The sequence below is a fragment of the Podarcis raffonei genome, chromosome 14 (genome assembly GCF_027172205.1).
Source record: "Podarcis raffonei isolate rPodRaf1 chromosome 14, rPodRaf1.pri, whole genome shotgun sequence".
Taxonomy (NCBI): Eukaryota; Metazoa; Chordata; class Lepidosauria; order Squamata; family Lacertidae; genus Podarcis; species Podarcis raffonei.
The window spans coordinates 21,113,603-21,139,142 of record NC_070615.1 but is presented as its reverse complement, the minus strand read 5'-3'; the positions used below and the strand labels follow the sequence as shown (position 1 = coordinate 21,139,142).

Below are 25,540 nucleotides of genomic sequence, written 5' to 3'. Positions count from 1 at the left end.
GCACATAAACAAAAGGGTAAGATCTAGCCACCAGTTCTTTCTTTCTTTCTCTTTTACCCAGAAAACTGTGGGCAGGTTTATCCTCCATCACACGGATCCGTCGAGCCCCAGCTGGGATCACTGCTGCTTCAATGTAACCTGGGGCAAATGAAAAGGACACATTGATCATAGTATCTCAAAAAACAAATAAATAAGAAAATAGACACTGAGTACTTGTGATTTAACATATGAACTCCATAATTTATTTTTTAAAAGCCAATGCCAATTCACATTTTGAAATGTTATGATGTGGCATTCAAGTTTCATTGTCGTGCAATATGACCTGAAGAGGAGGAAGAAAATATCTCTGGGTGCATCTTAAATGTGCTTCCACATCTGAGATTACGATGAATAAAAGTCTAGTTCGTTGATGTACTTTGTGCATGTTGACATTATCACAGACATGTCAGGTTGCTCCAGGAGCTGCAGATATAGGCTTATGATCCTAAATCAACAAACCTTGTTGACACAAGTAAAACGCCCCCTGGGATTTCAGCTACACCTCATTGACCAGATAATTCATTAGCTATTTTTGTTTACAGGAAACTGCTTCATATATCTCTGTCTATAAGTAGGGTGGCAGGTTACACACCTCTCAGCCTAACCTACTGCAAATTTGTTGTGAAGATAAAACGAGGGGAGAAGAAGCATGTGTGCCACCTGAGCTCATTGGAGGGTGGGTGGGATAAAATTTTAATTAAACAAAAAATAAGTAAGCAAAGTCTGTTTAAAAGAAATAACAATTGTGCTGAAGGTCTTCAAATGATTAGGTTTGGGAGCTGAGCTCCTGCTCATGTATATTGTACTCTTGCTCCATGCCTGGCATAAAGGAAGAGCTGCTGATTTAATAGTTTAACCTGTATGAATGACCTCTGAAAAACAACAACCCTCAGGTATGCTTTTGCAAAGGTCCAAGAGCATTTGTTACTGATCATGGGCTTAAACAGCAGCATCTGCAGCAATCAAGTATTTGTTGGGTCAGCCCACTAGATGATATATTGCAAACCCTTCTTTCTCCAAACCTGTAGGGATCTCATGTTCATCTGGTCTCTGCTAGAGGCAACAAGTAGGAAAGTGATATGACCCAAGGGCACCTATTTCAATGTGCATTCTGAGTTTCCCCTTTTCTTCTTGTCTCACTCTCCTAACCCCAATTTGCATTTCCATGTCACCGGATCGCCCCACCTTGACTGCACATTACCTTTTTCATTTTCTTCTCCCCTCGTCAGGTTACCAAGAGAAGCAGCCTGACCCCACCCCTGAGGGAAAACGGAAAACACAGTGGTAGCAGGGATCTGTATAAAGACACCAGTGAAGGCCAGCTGGATGGATGCAGCAGTTTAGTGACCACAAAACATGTTGCAATAATAATTGTCTTGCCATGTAGGGATGGACAAACGGGTCAATTTTCATTTCTTACCATTTCCCATTTTTTCCAATCTTATGTTCAGTTCACTACACTTCCATTATCATTTTGTAAATTTTAAGCCCTCATAAAAATTCACCAGCATTTTATTACACCTTTTCCCTGATACACATTTTAACATGCAATTTTGCCTAATGCAGTATATACATTTTTGAAATCAATTTTTCCTCCTGTGATGCACTTTCGTGTTTTCCCCCCACTAACATATGCATTTTTATCTGTATCTTGTCCTAATATATACATTAGTTATGGAACTGCATTGCAAAATTCAGAGAATAGCAGTGTTTCTGTGTGCATTTTGTTCTGCAAAGTGCAAATTAGGCAAATTCACATTAAAATTAAAGTTCACATTAAAATGTGAACTGAATAGGATTTCTGTTTAAATATGCTTTTACCACAATAATGTAACCCATAATGGTCAAACCAAACAGACATTTGACATATAGTATGGTGTTGGTTTTTGGTGGGTTTTTTAGTGTGCGCTGTCCAGTTCAAGACTTAAAATGATACTGCAGTCACCACACTATCTAATGGCAAAAATCTTTTGCCAAAACTCATGCACTGACAAGCACACCCAACCAACAATGACTACCAGACATGAACACATAGGAGACGAGTGATTAATAACATGACACTATTACAAGAATATGACACACATGACAATCACACCCTGTCACCACTTTGGAACATGCCCAAAATCTACAATGTGTTTTCTTAAAGTTTTCTTATTGTTTTGTTTTTTTAAAGAAAATTACTTCAAGTTATGTTTTGCCTGGCCCTGGCTCTCCAGGGCTTCCAAGCCAGATCCTTCTAAAATTGTGGCATCAAATGACTCAACCTGCTGGACAAATCCAACCAATTTCAACATTCAGAGGAAAGCAGGGAATCTACCACAGCAGAAGAATTTCTCAAATGCAGGCCACTCCCCACATTACAAGAGAAAACCTCTTTATTTTTGGCCACTTTAAAAATGTAATTTAGGCAGGAAAGCCAAGCCATTTATTCATAAGATTGATAAATGACCCAATTAATTTTATTTAAATGTAATTCCAATTCTGGTATTGGTTGCACTATTACTACAAATCATGATTGCTTTGCCTTTACTGGATCTTCTGTTTCAAGGTATGTTTGTCCACATGTAATATGTGGGAAAGCAACCCTTCAATGGAGTTTTTATCATCTCTGGTAAAATATCTGCAAAACCACAAGCTTCTGGCCACAGTAGACATGATGTTCAACACAGCAATGGCATCCACACTGGTCAAAGAAAGAAAAGTTGGTAGTAGGCACACACCTCCATTCTCCCATTTTGGGGAGGGTAATAGCAGATTTGGGGAGGGGTGTAATTTCATTGGGACCACAGAGGGAGGAAATGGGTAAGAATTCCTTCCTTCCAAGCTGGGGCCTCAACAACAACAAAAAACCCCACAGGTGCATTTTTATAAATTTCAATTGATGTGCTTTCTAATAATGCATTTAGCTGCTATTGTGTCTTCTTTGGTTCATAGGGCTCATTTCTTAGAGAAGCTCAAGTGCAATCAATATAGACTATCCAGAAAGCACCAGACACCGCAGTGTAGTTGAGTAGTTTCACAATTGCCTTGGACCATTGCTGGTTGAACTCCCAGAGAACTGTGTTTCCATGGACTATTCAAGAATTATGGCATATAGATTTAGTGGCTAAAGAGCACGACACCTGTGGTTTGCTCCAGTTTCAGCCATAAACTCATTTGCTGACCTGGGGTAAGCTTCAACGCTTCAGCCTCCCATGGACAATATGATAACAACAATGCATAGTATAGTATGCAGAGCTCTCAAACTATAGCTCTTTAAAGCTATTGCCCAATTTCAGATCTAGCATACAGCTGAACATATAAAATGTGGATGTAGCAATTGGATGATTGACAACACCTGCAGGTGCAAACAACTAGAGAATTGGGATAGGCTGGTGCTCTCTGTTGGGTTTATTAAAGTGCAATATGTGAAACAGCTGGCCACCAATAGAGGTACAATGCTCCTGAATCTAATTTTTTGAAGAGCTCATGGTAAAACTCTTGGGCATGTTCCTTTGGACAAAAAAATAAAAAAGTTGGAGATTTTAGCAACAACAGATTACAGAAATCTAATCCGGTTGCGAATTCAACAAATCTACTACAGATGCATGCAAACTCATTTCCACTATTGCTCTCTTGAGCTTTGGAATTCATTCATATGTTGCTTCGCAAACGATTAATAAATTAATGGAAATAAGCTTGCCAACTTTTGAAAAAACCCTGCATCCCTTAATACCTTTTCCATTATATGCAAGCCACATTTCCTTCAGCACTTAGTACCTGCAGTTTCTCCACCAGAAAGGTCAACAAGTCTCATTTACTTGGAGCAACTTAAGTCCCAGTGCCAGAATTATGACATCCCATATTTTCAACAGTATCCAGCCTATTCTTCTAGGCTCCAATGATTCAGGTTTGACAGTATCAACTATATGCAGTTGTGGGATGGTACCATCGCCTACATGTCCTGTCCATCCATCCATTAACTTGAGAGCACTTTTGTTCTAAGGACGATGCTTTAAAGGAGCACCTCATTATTTGATCATTCATAGCACTGTACACAAGCATAGTCCACCTCAGGAATAGCGCTCTCTCTTTTTGGCATGCAATGATCTTTCTGGATAGCCTGCATTACATCAATGCTTCAGGAATGCAAAGCTGTGATTGAAGAGAATCCTGCATATAAATTATATGGTAGAAGTCAAATTAGAGGAGACACCTGAACAGAGATAGAGGAAGGGAGGGATAAAGGGAGAACCAAGACTTTCGTCACCATGAAGATTAATATGTGAAGGGTAGCCTGTTGTATCTTCACCGAGAAGGCTAGATGGGGGAGGAAGCAAGGTTGTTGAAGTATTTCTATTACTAGGCAAAGCTGTTTCCCCAGCCAGCCAAAAACAGATGTTGGTGTGATTTTCAGTGAGGAAGCTGGTATGGATCTTTCTGGAAAGTGATCTCTTCAGTGAAACAGATATTATACCGTGGCTGAAAGTGCTGCAAAACTTGCAAATAACTTTCCTTTCCACCTCATGTTACAAGTTGCGTGGGTCAAAAGAAAAACCAATTTCTAAACAAGCCTTATTGCACCAATGTAGGATGCAAAAGTCCTGGTGCAACATAGAGAGAAACTTCCAGTAGAGCAGACCCACCCACAGCAGCTTTGCACATGTGGGACTGCCTGTAGTCCCACCCCGTGTGCGTGCATGGGGGGATGGAACAGGGACAAGCAATATAAGCCTCAGAAGGTTGCTGAATGGAGCATTTGGACAGGCATATGCTGCATTTGTGCTGTGGGAACTGCTCTGGCTTTCAGTCAGCCACCTTGTTCAAGGTCTTGCTAACATATAAAGCTCTGAACAATTCAGGACCAGGTTACCTGAAAGACTACCTGCTCCTCTGTAGGCCTGTAAGATCACTCAGATATGGGGAAATTACAGTATATCAAAGGGTGGTGATCTGGAAACAGGTGTTTTCTGTTTTTGCCTGTACCGCGGAATGCCCTTCCCCTCTGCCAAATGTGATACAGCAACCATCAGAGGCGTCAGACATCTTGTGAAGACTTGTCTTTTTGCCTTGGCTTTCCTTGACCCATAAGATCGGGCCTTGTTTTAAGATGAATCCCCCAAATCTTTGTTTTATTTGCTTTTATACTTTTTATTGGTTTCATGTTGTATTTTTGTTTTAATGAACAGTGTTCTATATTGCGTATAGTGCTTAGAGATTTAAAAAACATTAAGTGGATTTAGAAAAGCTTTTAAATAATTAAAACAAATAAGGAGCAGGCGAGTATAAGCTGATGTGGTCCTGACAACTAGCAGTCCAACATCTGGAAGGCAACAGGTTCCCATAATGCTTATTTTCCCCTTTTCCATTCAATATTCCAGCTCACTCCCACACATTTGTAGACCCCAAATGGGGATATATAAGATTGGTTATGTGTCCTTGAGCAAAGTGCACCCCCTCCGTTGCTGCTCTCTGCTGAGCTTTGTGTAAGCTTCTCACCTGTGTGGCAGATGCATAGAATAAGAGATGGTGCACTCAAACTTTAATCAGGACTATAAACTCCCTGGGCTGCTCAGGTGAAAGGCATAAACTCAGTGGTGTAGTTGTCAGGGGTCAAGGCAGGGGGAGGATCAAAGATACCCTGCTATTTCTGCAGCAGTGTCCCTGTCTCCAGCCAATCAGCATGAAAGGGGAGCTCTTTACCCACTGTATGTTCCAAAGCTAAGCATTTAGGAACACTGAAAACATAAGGTGTGCAAGTTCTGTTATGTACAATGGAACATCACAGAAGACAAAGCACAGTATGTAGATCTAGCTAAAAGGAAACCCAAGGAGATCAGCATTGATTATTACAGTTCATCCCTCATTATTTTTATTGTTTAGGGAAGCTTTTAATGTTTGACGGACTACTGTATTTTAAAATTTTGTTGGAAGCCATGCGGAGTGGCTGGGGAAACCCAGCCAGATGGGTGGGGTATTAATAATAATAATAATAATAATAATAATAATAATAATAATAATTACTACATTATTGTATAATCTTAGAAGGGGCATGGATGTGAGGGTGTGTGGCTGTGACTATCATGAAAGAAACCTGCACCTCTGACTATGCCACTTCACTACTACATAATCTAGCAATTTACCCTATTTGTTCTATAAGCCCTTACAGCTGAAACATAGCCAACTCTAAAAGTTAAGAGTTACATCAGAAAGACCAAGGCAAAAAAACAAGGATAAAGAATTTCCTAAGATGTGATTTTTCACAGAGGACAGCCAAAAGATCCTCATATAGAAGGGATTTGTGCATTTTGGTTGCAATCCCGGCAAGTCGTGCTGAATATATATGCAAAAGGCTTTCACATTTATCAACAGCTCTTCCTTCCTTCCTTTAGAAAAATACCATTTCCATGTTTGATCCAACCAGAGGAGAGAGAGAGAGAGAGAGACCCAACACCAAATAGCATCTACCCCAGAAGCACCACACAGAGCAACCAGGCTTCTTACACGAGAAACACTTGGGGACTCCCTTTGCCTTTGCCATCACACACGTGGAAACCTTCTTACATTGACTATTGGATACTGAGAAAAAGAAAGGAATTGTCATGGGTTTAGTTACAACACTCACTCTGTTTTCATGAGTCAGCAGTCACAAAATATGAGGTCATTCAGTGGAGCCCAGTGTGCAGATATTACACAGTTTCATTCCAAACAGCTTTTTGCTATATCCAACACAGTGCCTGCAAGTGTAACTCTAAGCAGAGGTGTCACCAGCATTCAGCAGAATTGTGCAATATAAGTAAAATTTATAACCCGTTGCATTTTTAAAAATGAATTATTTTCTTATAAAATTTAAATATCTGACCAAGTTCAATTATAACTTTTAGAACGGTGTACATTTATATATTTTAAAAGGCAACACATTCTATTATAACACAGAATAAAAGAGCAGCAATTAACATTGCGTGCCCAGCTGCAGTCTCCCCTTCTGGCGTGCCTAACTGCTGAGTAAAATGAATGGACACAACAACTGTCTGGGATTTAAACGGCCACAACTTTATTGATTTCAGCTGTAAGAAGCTTTGGCATAGGCATTGGGCGTATATCCCTCTCAGCCCTCCCTGCTGGGGGAACTGAGGCATGACAGGGTCTATTTGGGGGTGGATCCACTGCAAGGGACGCGGGTGGCACTGTGGGTTAAACCACAGAGCCTAGGACTGGCCAATCAGCAGGTCAGTAGTTCGAATTGCCGTGACGGGGTGAGCTCCCATTGCTCGGTCCCAGCTCCTGCCAACCTAGCAGTTTGAAAGCACGTCGAAGTGCAAGTAGATAAATAGGTACCACTCCAGAGGGAAGGTAAACGGCGTTTCCGTGCGCTGCTCTGGTTCGCCAGAAGCAGCTTAGTCATGCTGGCCACATGACCCGGAAGCTGTATGCTGGTTCCCTCGGCCAATAGAGCAAGATGAGCGCCGCAACCCCAGAGTCGTCTGCGACTGGACCTAATGGTCAGGGGTCCCTTTACCTTTACCACTGCAAAACGCAGGTTTACGTGGATGGCCCCCTATCGCCGACGGAAGCTCTATGGCCCGCTAGCCCTACGCAGTTGGCTCTTTGGACAGACACTTCCCTCCAGACCCCTCTAACGGGGTACCCAGTTAACACCACCGCAGGGAATAGGGGTGGGTGAATCACCACTTCACCACACCCCGGTTAGATGAAAAACCACAGGATTCCGCCCAAGGCCTAAACCGCCAAAGTTGTGACTAATGCTATGGGGAAGGCGAAACCTGCAGAGCAAGGAAAATTCCTTCCTGGCTCCGAAAACGGCAACCATCACAAGACTATAGGAAAGCCCAGCTAGCTGAAAAGAAATGGTTAGAGCAGTAACCAACTATTAATGATGGGGAAACACTCTAAAATAGCGCTGCGTGTCTGGGTGAAAGAGGAGGCACCGTGTCAGGCTGCAACCGCTACTCACTAGCAAGACGGTAAGTGGTCATTAAGAGCAGAAAAATATTAAACGGTTCTAGCTGCCACCACATTTAACCACAGCACCAGAGGGGATGCCAAAGGCTCCCCATCACTGCCACCGATCATTGTCCTTGTGGATTATGGCATTAATTTTTTAAGGAAAAAAAGGAAGCATGATGCCGCCATCCTTCAAGAATGTAGTACCTGAACTGGTGAAATGGTTCACACACACGCCTGCCCTCCTCCACCACTTGGTTATTTCCAATGTAGCTTCATGCAGTATTTTAACCCGTTCTACTTGTAGAACTTCTACTTGAACTGATATTCAATTGCATTTTAAATTTTTGCTTGTCGCACATTGCCCTGAGCTCTTTTTGAAGGAAAGGTGATTCATAAGTAGCCTAAATAAATAAATAAAATTCTGATATGCTATTTCACAGTCTGTCCTTGGCCCACCTTGGAGATATTAGTAGTCATGGCAGATGCCCCAAGTTAGGATTATGCCAAACACTGCAACTCTTAACGGTTAACCCCAGACGAGCTTTGTTGCAATGAATGGGAAATGCACAAGAGAATGGATCTCATTTTTATAAATTGTTTTATTATTTTAAAAAACTGTACCCTTACTTATTCCCCTTCTCAAAGGGGATCCAAAGCAGTTAATAAAACAGAAAACATCGTTCAGTATTCAAAAACATGTTTCACATACACTGTTCCTAACAACAGCAATAATAAAACCAAAATATTAACATAATAAATCAACAACCCATAACAATTTCTGGAAATTCTTTGAAACCCCTAGCCAAGATTGTTCCTTGTGCACCAACCAATTAAAACGATTGAGTCAATGAAAGTGGGGGGTAGAGCATTGCCAAAAAAGAGCACATAGATTTGCATAAAACATGTACATGCTGTTTTAGTTATTATAATCGACATAGAAATACAATACATCTCACCACAGTGGAAAAGACTGACCAAGTTATTTTTATGCCTGGCCTGCTAACTGTTGCTGGGCAATTTCAAGTCCTCTGCTTTCTTACGGTTCTTTACCTTGAACCAGACAGACGGCACCTTGAAGTGAAGGACTGTCCTCTGGAACTCCTTTAGATGGAGGAATGTTGTCTATAAAGTAGGACACATGGCCACCCAAGGGCTGAAAATCAGAACACCACATGTTCATAGTACAGTGGCAAGGCAGGCACACACATTTATTCTAAATGGTAGTTCACAGCATGTCTTGTCTGCCACTTGTCTTCACTCTTGATCTGCATGAGCTTTGGACTATGCATCTGTTCATTGTGAAACAAGATGGAAGCACACAGGGAACAATAATGACCAGTAGATTCAAAGCTATCCTTCTGAAATCTGACAGCGCAAGGCAATAGCCTTGGGATGTAAAGACCTTTGGGGCAGAGTGTCTTGAAACTGCAAAGTCTGAATCAAAATTGAGTGACTTCAGTCAATACCTGTATCAAGCTGAGTATCACATTGCTGTTAACAAGTTGAATTTCATAATTTTGCCCTCAAAATGCAGCACATGCCTTAACTTCTGCAGGCGCAGACTTTTTTGCATTTCACTTCTCCCATGCCAAGCTACTGAGACTGCCCAGTATCTACTCACCCATCCCTTTAGTATGGTTGAAGTCTCCTTTCACTACTTTGCAGGTTTTGCCATCTCCATTGCAGATGCCGCAACGATCTTCTTTGGCAGCTGATCCGATGATCCCATCACAGCCAATTTTCTAATGATAACAAGAGGTTCTTTGTTATTTTGATGGAAAATATTTGCAAAGGGGTATGTTTTGATTAAGCATGGGACTGGATGTTAGAAGAGGTGTTGTTGGGTAGGGCCAAAGTTGCTGTTAGAAAGGGAAATTGCAAAATGGATCTATTAAAAAATCAATGAGAATCTTGCCAACATTCTGCCCTTCTCTGGCCTGATTCACTTCAGCATTTGTCAACCCTAGGTGGAGGTTGTGATTGGTTGCAGCTGGGTATGGGGAGGAGTTCTGGAAAGTTAGTTTTGTGTTTTCACCTAATATCTTACGGTGCATATGAGTGTTTTCCTCCCTTGTGAACCTGTGGGTTCCGCTTAAGTGCCTGCCACTCAGTATGGAGAGACCAGATGACTCCTCCCCCCTGAAAAGGACACAAGAATCTGAAGACCCTGCCTGTCTCCAGAAGGGGGAGTCATCCCTATCAGGAATATCATTCCCCCAATCTGTAAACTGAAATTCACGGTAAGAAAAAGCCCGCCCCCCCCCAATATGAATGCTTGTATGTTATTTTCACTATGATATGCATTTACACACACAATTTACCCTAGTACTGTATATACATTTATGTACACATGGAGAACTGCATTGCATAGTTTGTAGAATTTTAAAAATTGACTGTGTTTTGCTTGTTTTGGAAAGTATAAATTAGGCAGCTTTGCCTTTAAATGCAAACTGCATCAAATTTCTCCTCCGTCCTTAGACTCCAGTGCAGGTGTAATGGAACTACATTTTCTCCTGCCCCCCCCCACCTGGCACGGGTGGAAGGGCTGTGGATGAGGCAGAGGCTACTATACTCCATTAAACCCTGCCACTGCTGGTCAGGGATTTGGACTGCATCCTAAGTGTCTTTTGGCTCCCATGTACATCAGGGCCATTTAGCTGTTGTCTTGGGAGCACTGCCTTACAATATTGGGTGACTGCCTTTTGCAAAACATCTGTGATGGCTGTTACAGAAATTTAGATGTTGTTAAATCCCTTCTTTTCAGAAACTTTTAAACTCCATTGGGAAAGGGCTTACATTTTGCAAGTAAAAAAGAAAAGAAAAAAGAATACTGTACAAGGGGCAAGATTCCAAAACTTGGGGTGAGGGGAAGCTAGAGGTGCTCTTAATAAACATTGCTATTCTAACCCGATTCTCAAATCATTCTTGTTTTTTGGATATTTTCCAACACTCACATAGAACTTTAGAGTATTTAAAGATGCTATTATTGAATTCAGCAACCAGCTGGGATGTTACAAAGAGAGAATTATTGTATAAAGTAGAGAATAATGATCAGTGGTGGAAACAGTTGAATCAAGAAGAAAATGCTCGTGCCTATTAAAAGAAGATGTGTGTGTGTGTGTGCCTGTGTGCAAGAAATGCAGGCAACTGTGTGTTGTTTACTTAGGATATATTTTCACAATGAGATCAGATAGTTCTCCAAGTAGCCTACATCCAGGTCACTGAGGGCTTTACAGATTAAAAACAACACCCCAAATTGTGTCAATAAATTAGATGTTAGCAAACAGTGTTTGAGAAGGTTGGGTGTACCTAGGAGTTGGCCAAGTTGGCAGCCACAAGAATCCAAAGAAACCAGAGGATGCACTAGACGTCACCCAGAAGAAGCTTGAGCTATTGAGCAAATACCCCTGAAGAACATCACTTAACCACCTCCGGCTGTTCAAGTTTTATATACCAAGCGCACATCATCATACAATATTGGGTTACTGCAATGTGCTCCATTTGGGGTTTCCCTTGTGCTTGATCTGGAAGCTATAGTATGTGCAGAATGCTACAGTACAATTGCTGACAGAAGTGAAACCCTGTCAGCAAATAACACCTCTGGTCAGAGATCTGCACTAGTTGCCAATGTGCTACCGGTCCAAATTCAAGGTGTTGCTACTAGTATATAAAGGCTTTAATATAGTGCTTCTTAAATTTGGGTTCCCAGCGGTTGTTGGATTACAACTTCCATCATCCCTAGCTAGCAGGAACCAGTGGTCAGGGATGATGGGAGACCCAAGTTTGAGAAACGTTGCCTTTGGACCTGCTTACTTGCGAGATTACCTTACCCCATACACGCCCACTTGGCTGCTTCAATCTATAGAACTGGCACTGTTACAGGTGCAACATAATACTTCAATGCATTTTTAAAAAACAAAGCAAAACAGTCTTTTAGGGTGGCAACACCCACACTTTTTAATGTTCTAAATAGTTGGTTTTTAATGGTTTGTTTTTTTAAAACCAATAATTTTATTCTTTTATTGTTTTATTGTTTTTGAAAAACATGTTGAGGTTGTAAGTGGTATATAAATCTTGTGAGATAAATGAAATAAAATAAAATAACAATGCTTAGCATAGAAACCTAGCTTTGCGTATATATGGTCAGGTGAACTTTGGTTCAATATGAAAACGTCTTCATATCCTGCATTTAAAAAGACTGCGCCATCTGTGCAAATTCACATTTCTTCTAGCTTTCAAGAATTCTCACTGCAGCAGGAAGATGTGACCTAGGGGCATAATTTTCATGTGGGGGTATTTTCAAATAAACCGTTCTCGACCTGAAAACTGAGGCCCTGTGGTCCTGAAAGAGGATGTAATCACAGCTAAGCATAGTCACAGTTCCAGCAATTCCCTGAACACATTTTATGCTGCCCACTAGCCTTTCCCAACAGAAATGCCTTTGCTGAAGCTTAACATATCCTCATTATTATATCATCTTCCATAGTTAAGTCATGCACAAGGCAAATATTATTGCTTAGAGAGAATAACAAAAAAGTTACTCCACCTGGCACTTGCCATGAACGCAGAGGTCAGTCTCGTAAGGCCCGCATGGTGTACCATCAACTACCCTGTCAGACACCAACACAGGGGAATCCTTTCCAAACAGGGAGCAATAAAGTTCACAGGGCTTATCTGAAAAAGAAATACACACATACGCAGAAAACACCACGCAAGAATATTGACTTTAGTCATATCATGTACCCAAAGCACTTGAAAATTATTGGGACAAGTATATGATATACAACAGATAAGATGGTATTCAATTAATGCAAACTGTCAGTGCACGAATTTATCCTTGTGCAATGGGACCTCCTTCCCTTCTCTTTAGATCTAAGGGACCAGAGTGGGGGTGGGGTGGGGAGAGAGTGGGAGGATGTTCCACTGCACAAGCAGAAATCCTTATGCTAGCAAAAAGTGCTACTTTGGCTACCACCCACTATTTTGTATGGTAAAAGATGTAAATTTACATGTCTTAATTTATATAAACATGGAGACCAAAACCACAGGCAATGCAATTCCGAATGCTTGGCCCCCAACAATTACACGGAACACCGCAGAAGTAAATGCAGTGCAATAGCAGGTTTGTTTTTATAATTATAACAGTTGCATCTGTTTATGTAACTAGATATTACGTTGCTAGAACCTGCCCTGAAACTTTATGATGAAAGGTGGGCAAAAAATATTATAAATAAACCATAAAATAAATATAAATCAGCAAGTTGTATTATCTAAGCTATCACCACCAAAACAACAGTACTGGCCTATTTCGTCATTGAAAAGCCAGCACAGTATATATTCCAAATGAATTGCCACACATGCGTGTATATCACTCAGTTACTCCAAATTAGTAAGTTTAAAATAATACATAAACAAAACCATAAAAATAAAAAACAGTACTGAAGGGTGGGAGGCAGGGGGAAATAATGTACAAGGGTACAGAAATGTACCATCCATGATGACAGCAGTCCAAAGGCTTTTCTTCTTGTTGGTGTACCTCTCATGAGTCTGGCACTGCTGGTCTCGGAATGTGGGCACCCCTTTGGGGCAGGGCAAGTTTTCACAAACTGTGTGTTCGACACTCGTGCCACGGCAGTTTTTGCCTCCGGGTCCAGGGCTGTTAGTGGAGAAAAGCATGGGTAGCCATGAGCAGGAGACAGCTAATGGATCATACCCTGTTTTCAGGGTAGAACTCAGAGATGGCACTACAGGATCCCACTCAGCAGAATGAACCAGAGGGGGCCCCACACGCAGGAGGGCTGTTTTGTCATATTTGAAGTAACACACTTGTGTGTGTTTTTAACCTAGCAAAGGGAGAATGTACTGTAGACCTTGGAAGCACATGTGTCTGTCTGAGCAGAATTTTAGCAATTTGAGTTGCTCTAAGGCCAGATGGGGACGCGGATGGCACTGTGGGTTAAACCACAGAGCCTAGGACTTGCCGATCAGAAGGTTGGCGGTTCGAATCCCCACGACAGGGTGAGCTCCTGTTGCTCGGTCCCTGCTCCTGCCAACCTAGCAGTTCGAAAGCACGTCAAAGTGCAAGTAGATAAATAGGTATCGCTCCAGCGGGAAGGTAAACGGCGTTTCCGTGCGCTGCTCTGGTTCGCCAGAAGTGGCTTAGTCATGCTGGCCACATGACCCGGAAGCTGTACACCGGCTCCCTCGGCCAATAAAGCGAGATGAGCGCCACAACCCCAGAGTCGGCCACGACTGGACCTAATGGTCAGGGGTCCCTTTACCTTTAAGGCTAGATGAGCTCTCAAAGTAAAAAAAAAAGTAAGGCTCGTGAAAGACAACTTCCCAGGAGAGGTCTACCAAATATTAATCATGATAGGGAAATGGAACATCCATTCCGAGAGGAAGTATACCTCTTAAAATCAGCTTTGGGGAGCATCACCTTTAATCCCTGCTTCTGGCTTCCCAGTAGTATCTGCAAGACCCTCTCTTGTAAACAGAATACTGGACCATATGCACCCTCTTGGAATCCAACAGGACTCCAACCACTCTTAATCCCAACCACTAAAATCAGTTTGTTTTTTAAACACTGCCATGAAATAAGCAGCATTTGTGTCAGCAGAATTTTCTGGCCAGTTAACTGGGAGGTGAAGGTTAACCAACAAAACCACTAGCCCTCATTCCTCTCTAAAAGGTACCTTTCTGCTGACTACGGCACTGTAACCCTGGAAGCTGCCTGATGGGGAGTCAGAACAAGAGCCCACCGAGCCCACTACTCTCTATTGCAGTGGCTTTCAACTATTGGCATGTGGACCACAAGCTTCAATCAGATGTTCCATTGTAAGGATGCAGAACAATTGAGAATATCTGCACTTGGCCCTGGCCATTATTTATTTACTTTTCCCCTGATGATGGAAACAGGCTGTTTTGAGTAGGGCTGGCTTATCAAACAAGCTAACAAACAGTGCTCATAATTTTCATAGTATGCTGCTGGTGAAAGACTTGGGATCTTCATTACTTATCAAGTCTAAATACAGAAGTGAGATAAATGCTGAACCTGTCCCAAGAGTAAAGCTGATAAACAACTTTATGTGAAGTTGACTTCACATGACTTTGCTCATGAAAACAAGCAAACCCACTGCATTTGAAAGAAAGACTACAGTTATTAAGAGTTATTCATGTACTTTGGTTTACAGAACAAAAACGTTTATTATGTAAGCCATTAAGTTCCTTAGAATTAGTCAAGTGGTCTGGAGGTGGAAGAGCTTGTGAACCACAGATCTACTTCAATGGGTAGCAGCTGTCCAATATCTGAGGCAATGGTCCTTTGCAGCCAAAAGATTCTTCAACCAGATGCTGGGAATTGACCCTGGGACCTTCTGCATGCAGAACATATGATCCAGCACTCAGCTACTGGCCCTCCTTAACTCAAAACTCACCACACTGGACTGTCATTTATAACATCCACTTACCACCCTCATTGATTTCTAAAGCTCTTTACATTTAACACAGCTGCTGAGTTCTAGCATGCAAAATGGTTGCACAGTATGGGTGGGGAACATGATCTCTGTATACACAAGTTACCTTGTTAATAGAATCCGCTGAATAAAATCCAAACCCAAATGCTTTCCTGTCTCAGATGCTACATGTGGGAGAAGCTCATGCTAAAGCTCCCGGGATCTAATCCTCGTTATCTAAATAAGGCCTAAAACATCCAATTCCTAAATCCTCCTTAGCCAGGCAGAATTTCCATAAAAGATTCCAATCTGCAGCTGGAACTCATCTGCGTCACCATGCCAGGAGCAGAGTGTCTTTTGTGAAGAACCGTGCCACTACCAAACATACACACACACGTGTTTAATCAACAAAGTTGGGGAAGGGCCACAGCTCAGTGATAGAGCATCTGCTATGAACGCAGAAGGTCCCAGCCCCAGGCTCCGTTTCTGGCATCTGTAGTTAAAAGAATAAGAACACAGGGAGTCCCCTTATGGCACTGAGTCAGACCATATAGCTCCATCTAGTCCAGAATTTACTCTGATTGGAAGCAACTCCCTGCAATTTCAGGGGGGAGGGGCTTTCCCCCTGCCCAGCATGGAGACCAGGTAGGATCAGCTTGCAAGTGGCACAAACACCCTCCTCTGCCTGAGGCCCTAGAGAGCTATGGATAGTCAGAACAGGCAATACTGAGCTAGATGGATGAATAGCTGGACCTGTTGCAAGCCAACTTAATGTGTGCTTGTGCTCTTTTTTGAAAAGGAGTCAAATGCCTGTTAGAAATGAAAATACATCAATGGCAAAGGAAGGAAGGAAGGAAGGAAGGAAGGAAGGAAGGAAGGAAGGAAGGAAGACAAAACTCAAAACTCTTGAGAGAGTAGTAGCATGGTAGCTAAGATGCTGAACTGTGAGCTAGCAAACCCAGGATTCCTATCCCACCTTTGCCACCAAATCGCTCAGATGTTATTCATGTGAAGGAGCAATGTGGGGAGGAAAGGGCTGTGAAGTCTCACCTCTGCCCCTGGCAGATGACTCGGGGTTTTCCCTAGCCCTGTCCCAGCTTCTGCACATTCCCTTTGCTGGGAAACAAAAGAGGGGGGAGTGCTGTTGCACTCAGGTCATTCTGGTGGGCTTGCTATAGGCATCTGGATGGTCACTGTGAGAACAGGATGCTGGACTAGTTGGGCCTTTGGCATGATCCACCAGGGCTCTTCTTATGTTCGTTTTCTCTGGCTCCTAGAACCCTGATAATGGAGCGCTCCAGGACTCAGGGACACCTACACACACAGGTTTCCCTGAAACAGACATCCATGCTAATTCCGGGATCAGAGGAGACACATGTCATTAGGGGTGGGGCCTGAGCCACAGCTCCTTTTACCCCTCCCCCCTTGTCCCTTTAGTAATTTAAAAATAAGCCTTCCTCAAAATCCATCAACATTTGAGTGTAAATTTCTCCTAATATACACATTTTTCAAAGCACTTTTTCTTAATATAACACATTTTTTGTATGTTCTTTTCCCTGAGGCACGCACATTTACCCAGTATATGCATTTTTGTACTCTTTACATGGCTGGAGAACAGCAGTGCAAAATTCAGAAAACGGTAAGAATTTTAGGGGGAAATTCAGGAAAATGGGATGGCTGGGTTTTGATTTGTATATTGTTTTGGAAGATTGAACAAAATCAATTTTCTCCTCCATCCATGGCAGAGAACACCACCACCAACATTACTGAATTCCCCAAGCGAAGTATTTTTTAAATCTTCAATCAATAGTTTTGGACAGCAAATAAACCAGCTGCAGAAGAACAAAGAATGCAGACAGGAATATAAAGTGAACCTATATAGAGAGAGTGAAACAGGATCACGTGCCATTTACGAGCCAAGAACTTACATGAGCAAAAGAATGTGAAAAATCAGCGCAAAAATCTGGTGCATTAAAGTAAGGGGCACTGGGGAGATTTAGTTTTACTGAAGTGGATGCACACACTACATTTCTTGTCTGCTCAAGCAGATTTTGTTGACCTCAGATATCCACATAGTGTGTACCATCTAGGCAACTATAGATGAGACTGGCACACAGCATGGTAATTTCTGTGATTTTCATAGTATTGGGCCTTGAGCAATGCTGCAGCTTTGAGTGATGTGTGCTGCAGAGTTAGCTTATGCACAAAAGAAATGAGGAAATGGCAAGGAAAGCAAACCGAGCTACAAAGGAGACTCCTGAAGTAACGGCTGCATCTTTCGGCCTCTTCCACAGCTTACTTTGTTTAATACATTTGCATACTACAGCTTTTATGGGAAACTCAAGGAGGCATACATAGGGTCCCCAGGACCAGGAGGTCTCCTGTCAAGGCACTCCTTTGGTTCAGCCAGAGCATCTGTTTTGCATGCAGAAGACCTTAGGTCCAATTCCAGGCATCTCCAGGTACTACTAGAAGATAACCCTAGCTGATACCCTGGAGAGCTGTTGCCAGTCAGGGTAGACTGTACTGAACTAGATGGACCAACAGTCTGACTCAGCATAAGGCAGCGTCCTAGGTTACATGAGATGCCTTCAGACTTTAATGTCTCCTTGGAATGAGGCAACTTACGGTGGATTGTCACATTTGCGTTGTCTGAATCTGGCACCGGTCCCACACGTCCTGCTGCACATGCTCCACTGGCTCCACATGCTCCAGTCTCCATCTACATGTTCGGGGATGGGAGTTTTGCTGACACACTCCCCAGTTCGGCACCACTGGAATGTAACAAGGGTTAGAATAGTGAGGCCAATGACTTCAATGCCACAGGTGCTTTGAGACCCATCAAACAAATAAGGGAATGGCTACAAGGATGAGGTTAAGCACAAGTGGAAGCACTTGTTAAGCTGAAATAAAGAGAAATTACAGGTATATACCAGCATTACCAACTCAAGGTGGTACACATGCTTCTCATCTTTCTATCTTCATATCAACCCTGAGAGACGGTGACCAGCACAAAGTCACTCAATGAACTTCATGGTTGAAGTGTGTGCCCATAGTTCTGGACCCTTGTGGTGGCAATATCTTCTTGGAATTGGGTAAATAAATATTGGAGATAAATATTTCTGAAGTCCTCCCAGTTGTAAAAACTGCAATCAGGGCCTTGAAACACTTTTGAGGTGATAGTAGTATTATTTATTCAATTTATATACCGCCCTTTATCAAAAGCTCCCAGGGTGATGTACAACATTAAAAACACATCACAGAACATCAATGATAAAAACATAATAGGAAACATGGTAAAAAAAATACTGATAGGCAGCATAATAATAAAGCAATCATCCTGAGAAATATGCCAGAGGAAGATGGATGGGGCCCCTCCTCCAGCTGCGTGTTAGTGGGAAGAGACAAAAGGGTTTATGGGATGTAGGATCTCAGTTTGGATGATGTAAGCAAGGAAAATCGTTTGGAGCACTATGCTGGCTTGTTGGGGCAGGTTCTAACAAAGAGACAGACAGCCTGTTTGATTTATCTGTTCCGAGACTCAAGCCTGCTCTGCTTACTGGAGAAGCAAGAGAACTCTGAGGAAGATTTTTTTGGGGAAAACCTTATCTGGAAGCCTGTAGTCAGCTGCTTAGAGCATTCTTCAATACAATAAGAAGACACCAGTATCAGATACTGATACTGCCAATAGTAAGAGTACAGTAGGCCCAAAACTTACATGCAGTTAACTTACACGATCACAGCCTTACACACTTTGCCAATGAATGAATGAATGATGGGAGACCTGAAAAAAGCCCTCAGAAGGGGCTTTGTGAGATTTCAAAACAGCATCCAGAGCACTTGTACAACCTTCCCAGAGCCTGGAAAGCAAGGCAAAGGACTTAAAAAGATATTTCTGTGCTAGGCTTTCCTGCTGTGGAAATTTCTAAGCCCTCTGCCTTGCACTTACCAGCCTTTGGAGAGTAGCATGAGGACTCTGGAAGGCCTTGTGAGGCTCCCAAGATCTTATCTGCTCACTGAACCAGCATTAAACAGGTAGGGATGGGGGTGTCAATTTCAGGGTGTGGGTGTGTGTCTTCCTGACTGCACAATTTTGCCTTTGCGCGCAAGACCCCAAGAATGTAACCCCAACGTAAGTTTCTGGTCTACTGTATTGAGGTTCACCAACTATTTGCCATAATGTAATTAATGCACACCCCACACAATGATTCCTAAGAAAACATGCACAAACATTATCTGAGTAGAAAATGGTCTTGAAAAGCAAGTGGAAGGGCAACTCTTAGAAAACTGATACTGTCGACTGGCTAGAAAAATTTGCTATCAGGCAGCATAGAGACACAGCAAATAAATAAAAAGACCAGGCCTGAATTCTCCCTTAGGGGGATTACCTTGTCTGCTCCACATTCTGTGCCATCCAGAGGAGGGTCCAATTTGGTTTTGCAAGATGCGTCTCCTTCCACAAGGCACCAGAGACCAGCACACATCAAATGCTGCCAACATAAAAGCAAAGGCATTTTGTCCCTTTTTCTGGAGATATCAGCTATTTTTTGTGAGGGACGAAGTCTCTCATGTGAATCCAGAAGTATCTGATTGGCTTCATTTTTAAGCAAAGTGATATTTTCAAAGAACAGCACAGTTATGTTTTCTGCACTGACCACCTGGGCTGGAAATATGCATCCACACACACACACTTGACTGTGGGAAATGTGACACTTTTTATTTCTACCATATCCCCCCCCTTTCTCCTCTTCCTACCCCAAAGAAATAAAATAGATGCTTTTCGTAAACAATCTAGCTGCTTATTTTAGATTAATATGGGAGCTTGAGACTTCCCGATCTCTGCAACACCTCTCTTCTCTGCTCATAATCTGCACCAGTTTCCCCCCATCTTTGCCTTTATTGCGAGATGTGTGCCACAACCCCATAGTCACCTTTGACTGGACTTACCCGTCCAGGGGTCCTTTACCTTCACCTTCCCTTTTTGTATGCAGCTTTGATTAATATACACATGTTGGTAAGTATGCTATTTTCAATAATGTGTGCATGTCTATGCACATTTCCCTCTAATATATGCATCTTTGTAGACATTGTTTGGGACGCGGGTGGCACTGTGGTCTAAACCACAGAGCCTAGGACTTGCCGATCAGAAGGTCAGCAGTTCGAAACCCCGTGACGTGGTGGGCTCCCGTTGTTTTGTCCCAGCTCCTGCCCACCTAGCAGTTCGAAAGCACGTCAAGTGTAAGTAGATAAATAGGTACCGCTCCGGTGGGAAGGTAAACAGCGTTTCCATGCGCTGCTCTGGTTCGCCAGAAGTGGCTTAGTCATGCTGGCCACATGACCCAGAAAAACTATCTGCGGACAAACGCCGGCTCCCTCAGCCTGTGAAGTGAGATGAACGCACAACCCCAGAGTCGTCTGCGACTGGACCTAATGGTCAGGGATACCTTTACCTTTAGACATTGTTTGGCTGGAGAACTGTATCACACAATTTGTTGAATTGCAAATGTGCCTTAAAAAGATCCTCAGAGAACCTTGGCAGGACAATTTGGGATGACCTCAAAGCACCAACACAACTGGGGTCTTGTGTATGTATGTGTGTTTTTAATTTAATTTTTCTTAAAGATTTTTTTGTGTGATACAAAACAAACAAATAAACAAGGAAAAGTACATATAGTGTCTCCAGTTTCAATTCATAGAGCCTTTTTTCACAGTCCATTTACATTCAATATGAGACACTATGGCAATGAACCAGCAAAGAAGTTCTACTTTTGTTAATGCTCAGAGACAAAAAGAAAAAAAAACCCACCTCATGTGAAGTTAATAACATGTCTAATTGCTGTCCTTGGGTTTTATGGTTTTCGTAAGTTGGGTTATTAAAAAAGTGTGACTGTTTTCACTTTGCTGTTTTATATGAAGCTTAAGTGTTTGGTTTCACAGCTTCTGTGTATTGCAAGACTTTACTCTTACTAGAAAATATTTTTCATATTATTATTATTATTATTATTTATTACAACCCATTTTACACTTACTGGAATGTCTCAAAAATGTTTGCATGGGTTTCAGTTTGGCTGATTGTCAAAAGGCACTCTGGCTTAATGGGGGGAAAGGAGGGAGAACAAATTTTAAATAGAATTGTAAAATACAATGTGGGAATCTAAGAATATCCTAATAAAAATAATTTTTAAAGTGATGGCTATAAATAAGAAAAGGGCTTGAGAAACTGAAACACAAGCAGCTTTGAATTAACTTCCACAGGGGCTGGTGTGGCAATGCAAAACTACAGTTACGCTTCCTTTGAATTAGTTAAGATCTGTATTGTGGTATACCAAGTAATGTGTAATATTGGTGGGCAATGACTGATTGAGCTGCCTTAATGTTGCAGAAGAGACAGAAGGCAGAAGTGTCACTAGCTGAACTGCTCAGACCCTACAAGAAGGCTAGGGCACATAGATCGGTCCAGGGAAGGTGAGAGAAGCATCAGTAGCAGAAGGAAGGAGAAGGCAGAGGCCTTCAGGGTCAGAAAGCAGGGATCCCAGAAGTGCGGGAGGGCACAAAGCACTCCAATATGAAATTTAAATTTAAAATACAAAAGGATCATAACTCAGTTCTGCACCACTTTGTTATTGGTTACATAGGCAGAATTCTTTTTTTGAAAAACACACACACACACACACACACACACACACTCCTCCATTGTATATATTTGCATACCATCCTTCATCCACAGATCTCAGGGCAGTTCGCAACAAGAGAGCTTCAAAATGATGAAAAAGGAAGTGCCATGAAGTGGAATGGGCTCAATAAATAACAAAACAAAAAAAAAATAACCAAGAAAGCTGACAGCTGGAATTAAATCCCTAGCCACGACAATTTAAAGTACAATTTAAATACAGCTTTAAAAGGATAGTACTGCTGGTTTCCTCATTGAGGAGTTCCTGATAAAATGTCTAGGAATCTCAGGGTTTGCTAGAGATCCAGTTTGAAAAGCAAAATTTTCTGTATTCCATTTGGAGAGCATTTACAGTATTCACATCCTAATAATCATGCCCCCCCACCCACTTAAGTTAAACTTCTGAAGAATGTCAAGGTCAAAGTGCATTGCATCTAGCTATTTAACAAGGCTATAAATCTTGGGGGAAACAGCTGGTGCTGGGATCAAGGGGTTCATCTTTTTGCGTGGCCAGGCGGAGTCCCCAGATCCCGAGTGGTCCCCCCCGTCATGTGGAATAACGACTCAAGACAACGTGCTATGGGATTAAATTGGCCACAACTTTATTAAATTTCAAATGTGGGTAGACCTTGGCTCAGGCATTGGGCGTTCTCCCTCCCCAGTCCCCAGCCGGGGACCTAGGGAGCTTCAGGGTTATCCAGTGTGTGGGGGGGGATGGGCCGGCTCTGGAGAACATATGTTCAAGCAGAGATAGCCGCCCCTGTTACGCCGCCGCCGCCGCAGGGGAGAGCAATGACGACCTTTCAGCGTACGGTCAAAGCCTCCCTTCAGAAACCCCTTTAACGGGGAACCCTGGTATTGCAGCCGCAAAGATGAAGATGGACTAAAGGATTCCGCCCAAGGCCTGATACCGCCAAAGTTGTGACGTTTTGCTACGGGAAAGGCGAAGCCTGCCAATGCAGGGAAATTCCTTTCCGGCCCTTTAACAGCGACCTTAACGTAGCAGCGCCCACATACCTGTGAAGATAAGTTAACCTGCAAAACCTATGAAGAAAAGTTAACCTGCAAAAGAAGACATTAACTGAGGGTGGGTAGGGTGGGAGAAGCTCTGGAGCCAAGTGAGGATTCCCAGGTAAGATCCTCCCTCTATTGTGTGGGCAGGTAATCCCTCCCCTACCTGGCCTGGTCTCCTTGGCAACGCTTCCCCCAGGTGGGATTGGACAACTGACTGAGGTAGGCAGAGACCTCCAGGTATCCCACCTGAGGGAAGGCAAAGCCAAGCCTATGCTGATGGGGCCGCTCCAGATCTATGGCTGCGCGCGTCCACACAAAGGGCGCCCCCTGTTTTAAGCGGGGAGCGGTCATTGCCATTATACTGAAATATGAACATGAGGGCAAGTGAAATGTAGCAAATTCTTTAAAAAGAGATATCAAACATTCTGCTCCAGTCACCTGATTTACAATGGATATAGTACAGAGGCAAATAATTTGGGGGAAATGTAAGTTCTATGAGCTGCAACTTTCCTTTCAAACAATTGCCTTAGTGTGACAGAAGACAGAAATCCAGCTTATGTTTTCCCCACCCTACCCCCAACAATACCCACTTTTAAAAGTTTGGTTTTTGTAAATCCCACACAGGATGACTTTATTCCATTCAGTAGTATTGGTTTCCTCTTTTACCGTATAACATGAGCTAACAATAAAGTTCCATTCAACATTAAGACCACATCCACACATATATAAAAAGCACTTTTGTTCCACTTTAAAAGACATGGCTTCTTCCCATATAATCCTTGGAACTAGAGTTTGTTAAGGGTCTCGTAACAACCTTCTGCTCCCTTAACAAACTCCAGTTCCCAGGATTCTTGGAGAGGAAGCCATGGATTAAGAGAGGATTAGAAAGCGTAGGGGCCATAACCCCCATTTCCTTGAACAATAGTAAAATAATATTACACAATATTAAAACTGGATGGACAATTGTGCCTCAGATTTGCAGAGGGTGAATTGGGGAGGCCATTCTACTGAATAATCTCCGGGGGGACTGAAATGCTCTAACAGTTAAAAAATTTGTCAGAACATTCATTTCCAATGAAATTTGGCTCATCCCTATGTTGGTGAACTAGTTGTGCATGTGGAAATGTGTGGGTCTCCGAGTCACACTGTTCTTTACTCTGACTCTCCAAGGTCAAGGTCTTGGACCCGTGCTTTCCAGATAAGGGACAAGGAGAGAACTATACGTTGTTGTTGTTGTTGTTGTTGTTGTTGTTGTTGTTGTTGTTGTTCTTTTACTGAATGTTATCTTCGTAACTCTTTTTTTAATACCAAATTTCAACAAAATTGAGTAGGGCTGATTTACTGAAGCTTGTTTCCATTTTGTAACAAATGTTTATATTTATATTCTGTTTTTCATATATTGTCTTATTGGATAAATATTGGCTAAAACAGCTTGCCAATCTTTTCTGCAACTTAGACCAACTTCTCGTTTTAGCCCTCTTCCTCTACTCTACTTATTTCTTGTAGATATTCTGGATGATAGAGCCCTAGCCATTAACACATCTACTTTGAAAGAAGTCGGATTTCAACATAATTTACCTCTCAGAGCCCTCTCTCTTTCTTGATCTTTAGTACTTCAGCTATAGATTTATACCTGTACATATTAGGCCACAGCATGGCTCAGGATACAGCAGGTAAAAATAGTGACTCCCCACCTTAACCACCATTTTACATTTGGCTATACACCACCTCTCCCAACATATTATTTTGCCCTTGGCATCAGTTCAGGGGTGGGGAACTTTTTTCAGCCTGAGGGCCATATTCCATTCTGTGCCACATTTCAGGGGCCACATCCCATTGGTGGGCAGAGATAGAGGGGAAAGTGGGCATAACCACAGATGTGGGTTTTACCTTTGTACAATAGACTAGTTTCTGTACACATTCACACACATCCCCCTCTCTATCCCCCCATTCAGGCAAGCAACAAGCATTATCTGACGCCACTGTTGGCCAATGCCTCAAGTTAACTCACTGTGCATACTATAAGATCCTGCCCTATAGAGAATCCTGTGTAATTCTCAAGGGTTCCACAGCTGACGTGCAGGGGTTCCTCAAGAGAAGGCAGCACAGAAAGGATTTCCTGAAGGTTGAAAACTACTGCAGTAGGCCAAGCAGCAAAATGCATATGTATATATAAAGGCCTCAAGCCAAGGAAAGCCAACCAGCTTCTCAAAGGGAAAATAATTGAGAATGTCCTTTCTTTTAACAGACACTTCCTGGGATGGTCTTTAAAGATATACACATTCAGAACGTCTCTCAATAACAGCAAGCTTGGTGGTCCACATTCCCCGAAAAACACTACTTAGGAAGATTTTTAAAATATTTTTTGTGCTCATTGTTTTCATGTTGCATTAGCTGCCTTCCCGATCCAGAATAA

General features: G+C 42.4%; 1 protein-coding gene across 2 annotated transcripts in view; it reads right to left on the bottom strand.

Annotated features, from left to right (window-relative positions):
- The window catches only part of ADAMTS17 (ADAM metallopeptidase with thrombospondin type 1 motif 17), a 174,230-nt gene that overhangs the window by 44,218 nt on the left and 104,472 nt on the right, over positions 1-25,540 (bottom strand). Inside the window, exons 11-17 of one of the 2 annotated variants that reach the window (XM_053364884.1) lie at positions 19,829-19,930; positions 18,069-18,214; positions 13,476-13,642; positions 12,533-12,660; positions 9,608-9,728; positions 6,523-6,597; positions 58-138 (exon numbers count right to left, since the gene is read on the bottom strand). In XM_053364884.1, coding sequence (XP_053220859.1) covers positions 58-138; positions 6,523-6,597; positions 9,608-9,728; positions 12,533-12,660; positions 13,476-13,642; positions 18,069-18,214; positions 19,829-19,930 — 820 coding nt within the window. The remainder of the gene's footprint in view (positions 1-57; positions 139-6,522; positions 6,598-9,607; positions 9,729-12,532; positions 12,661-13,475; positions 13,643-18,068; positions 18,215-19,828; positions 19,931-25,540) is intronic. The other variant, XM_053364885.1, reaches the window with a different exon arrangement.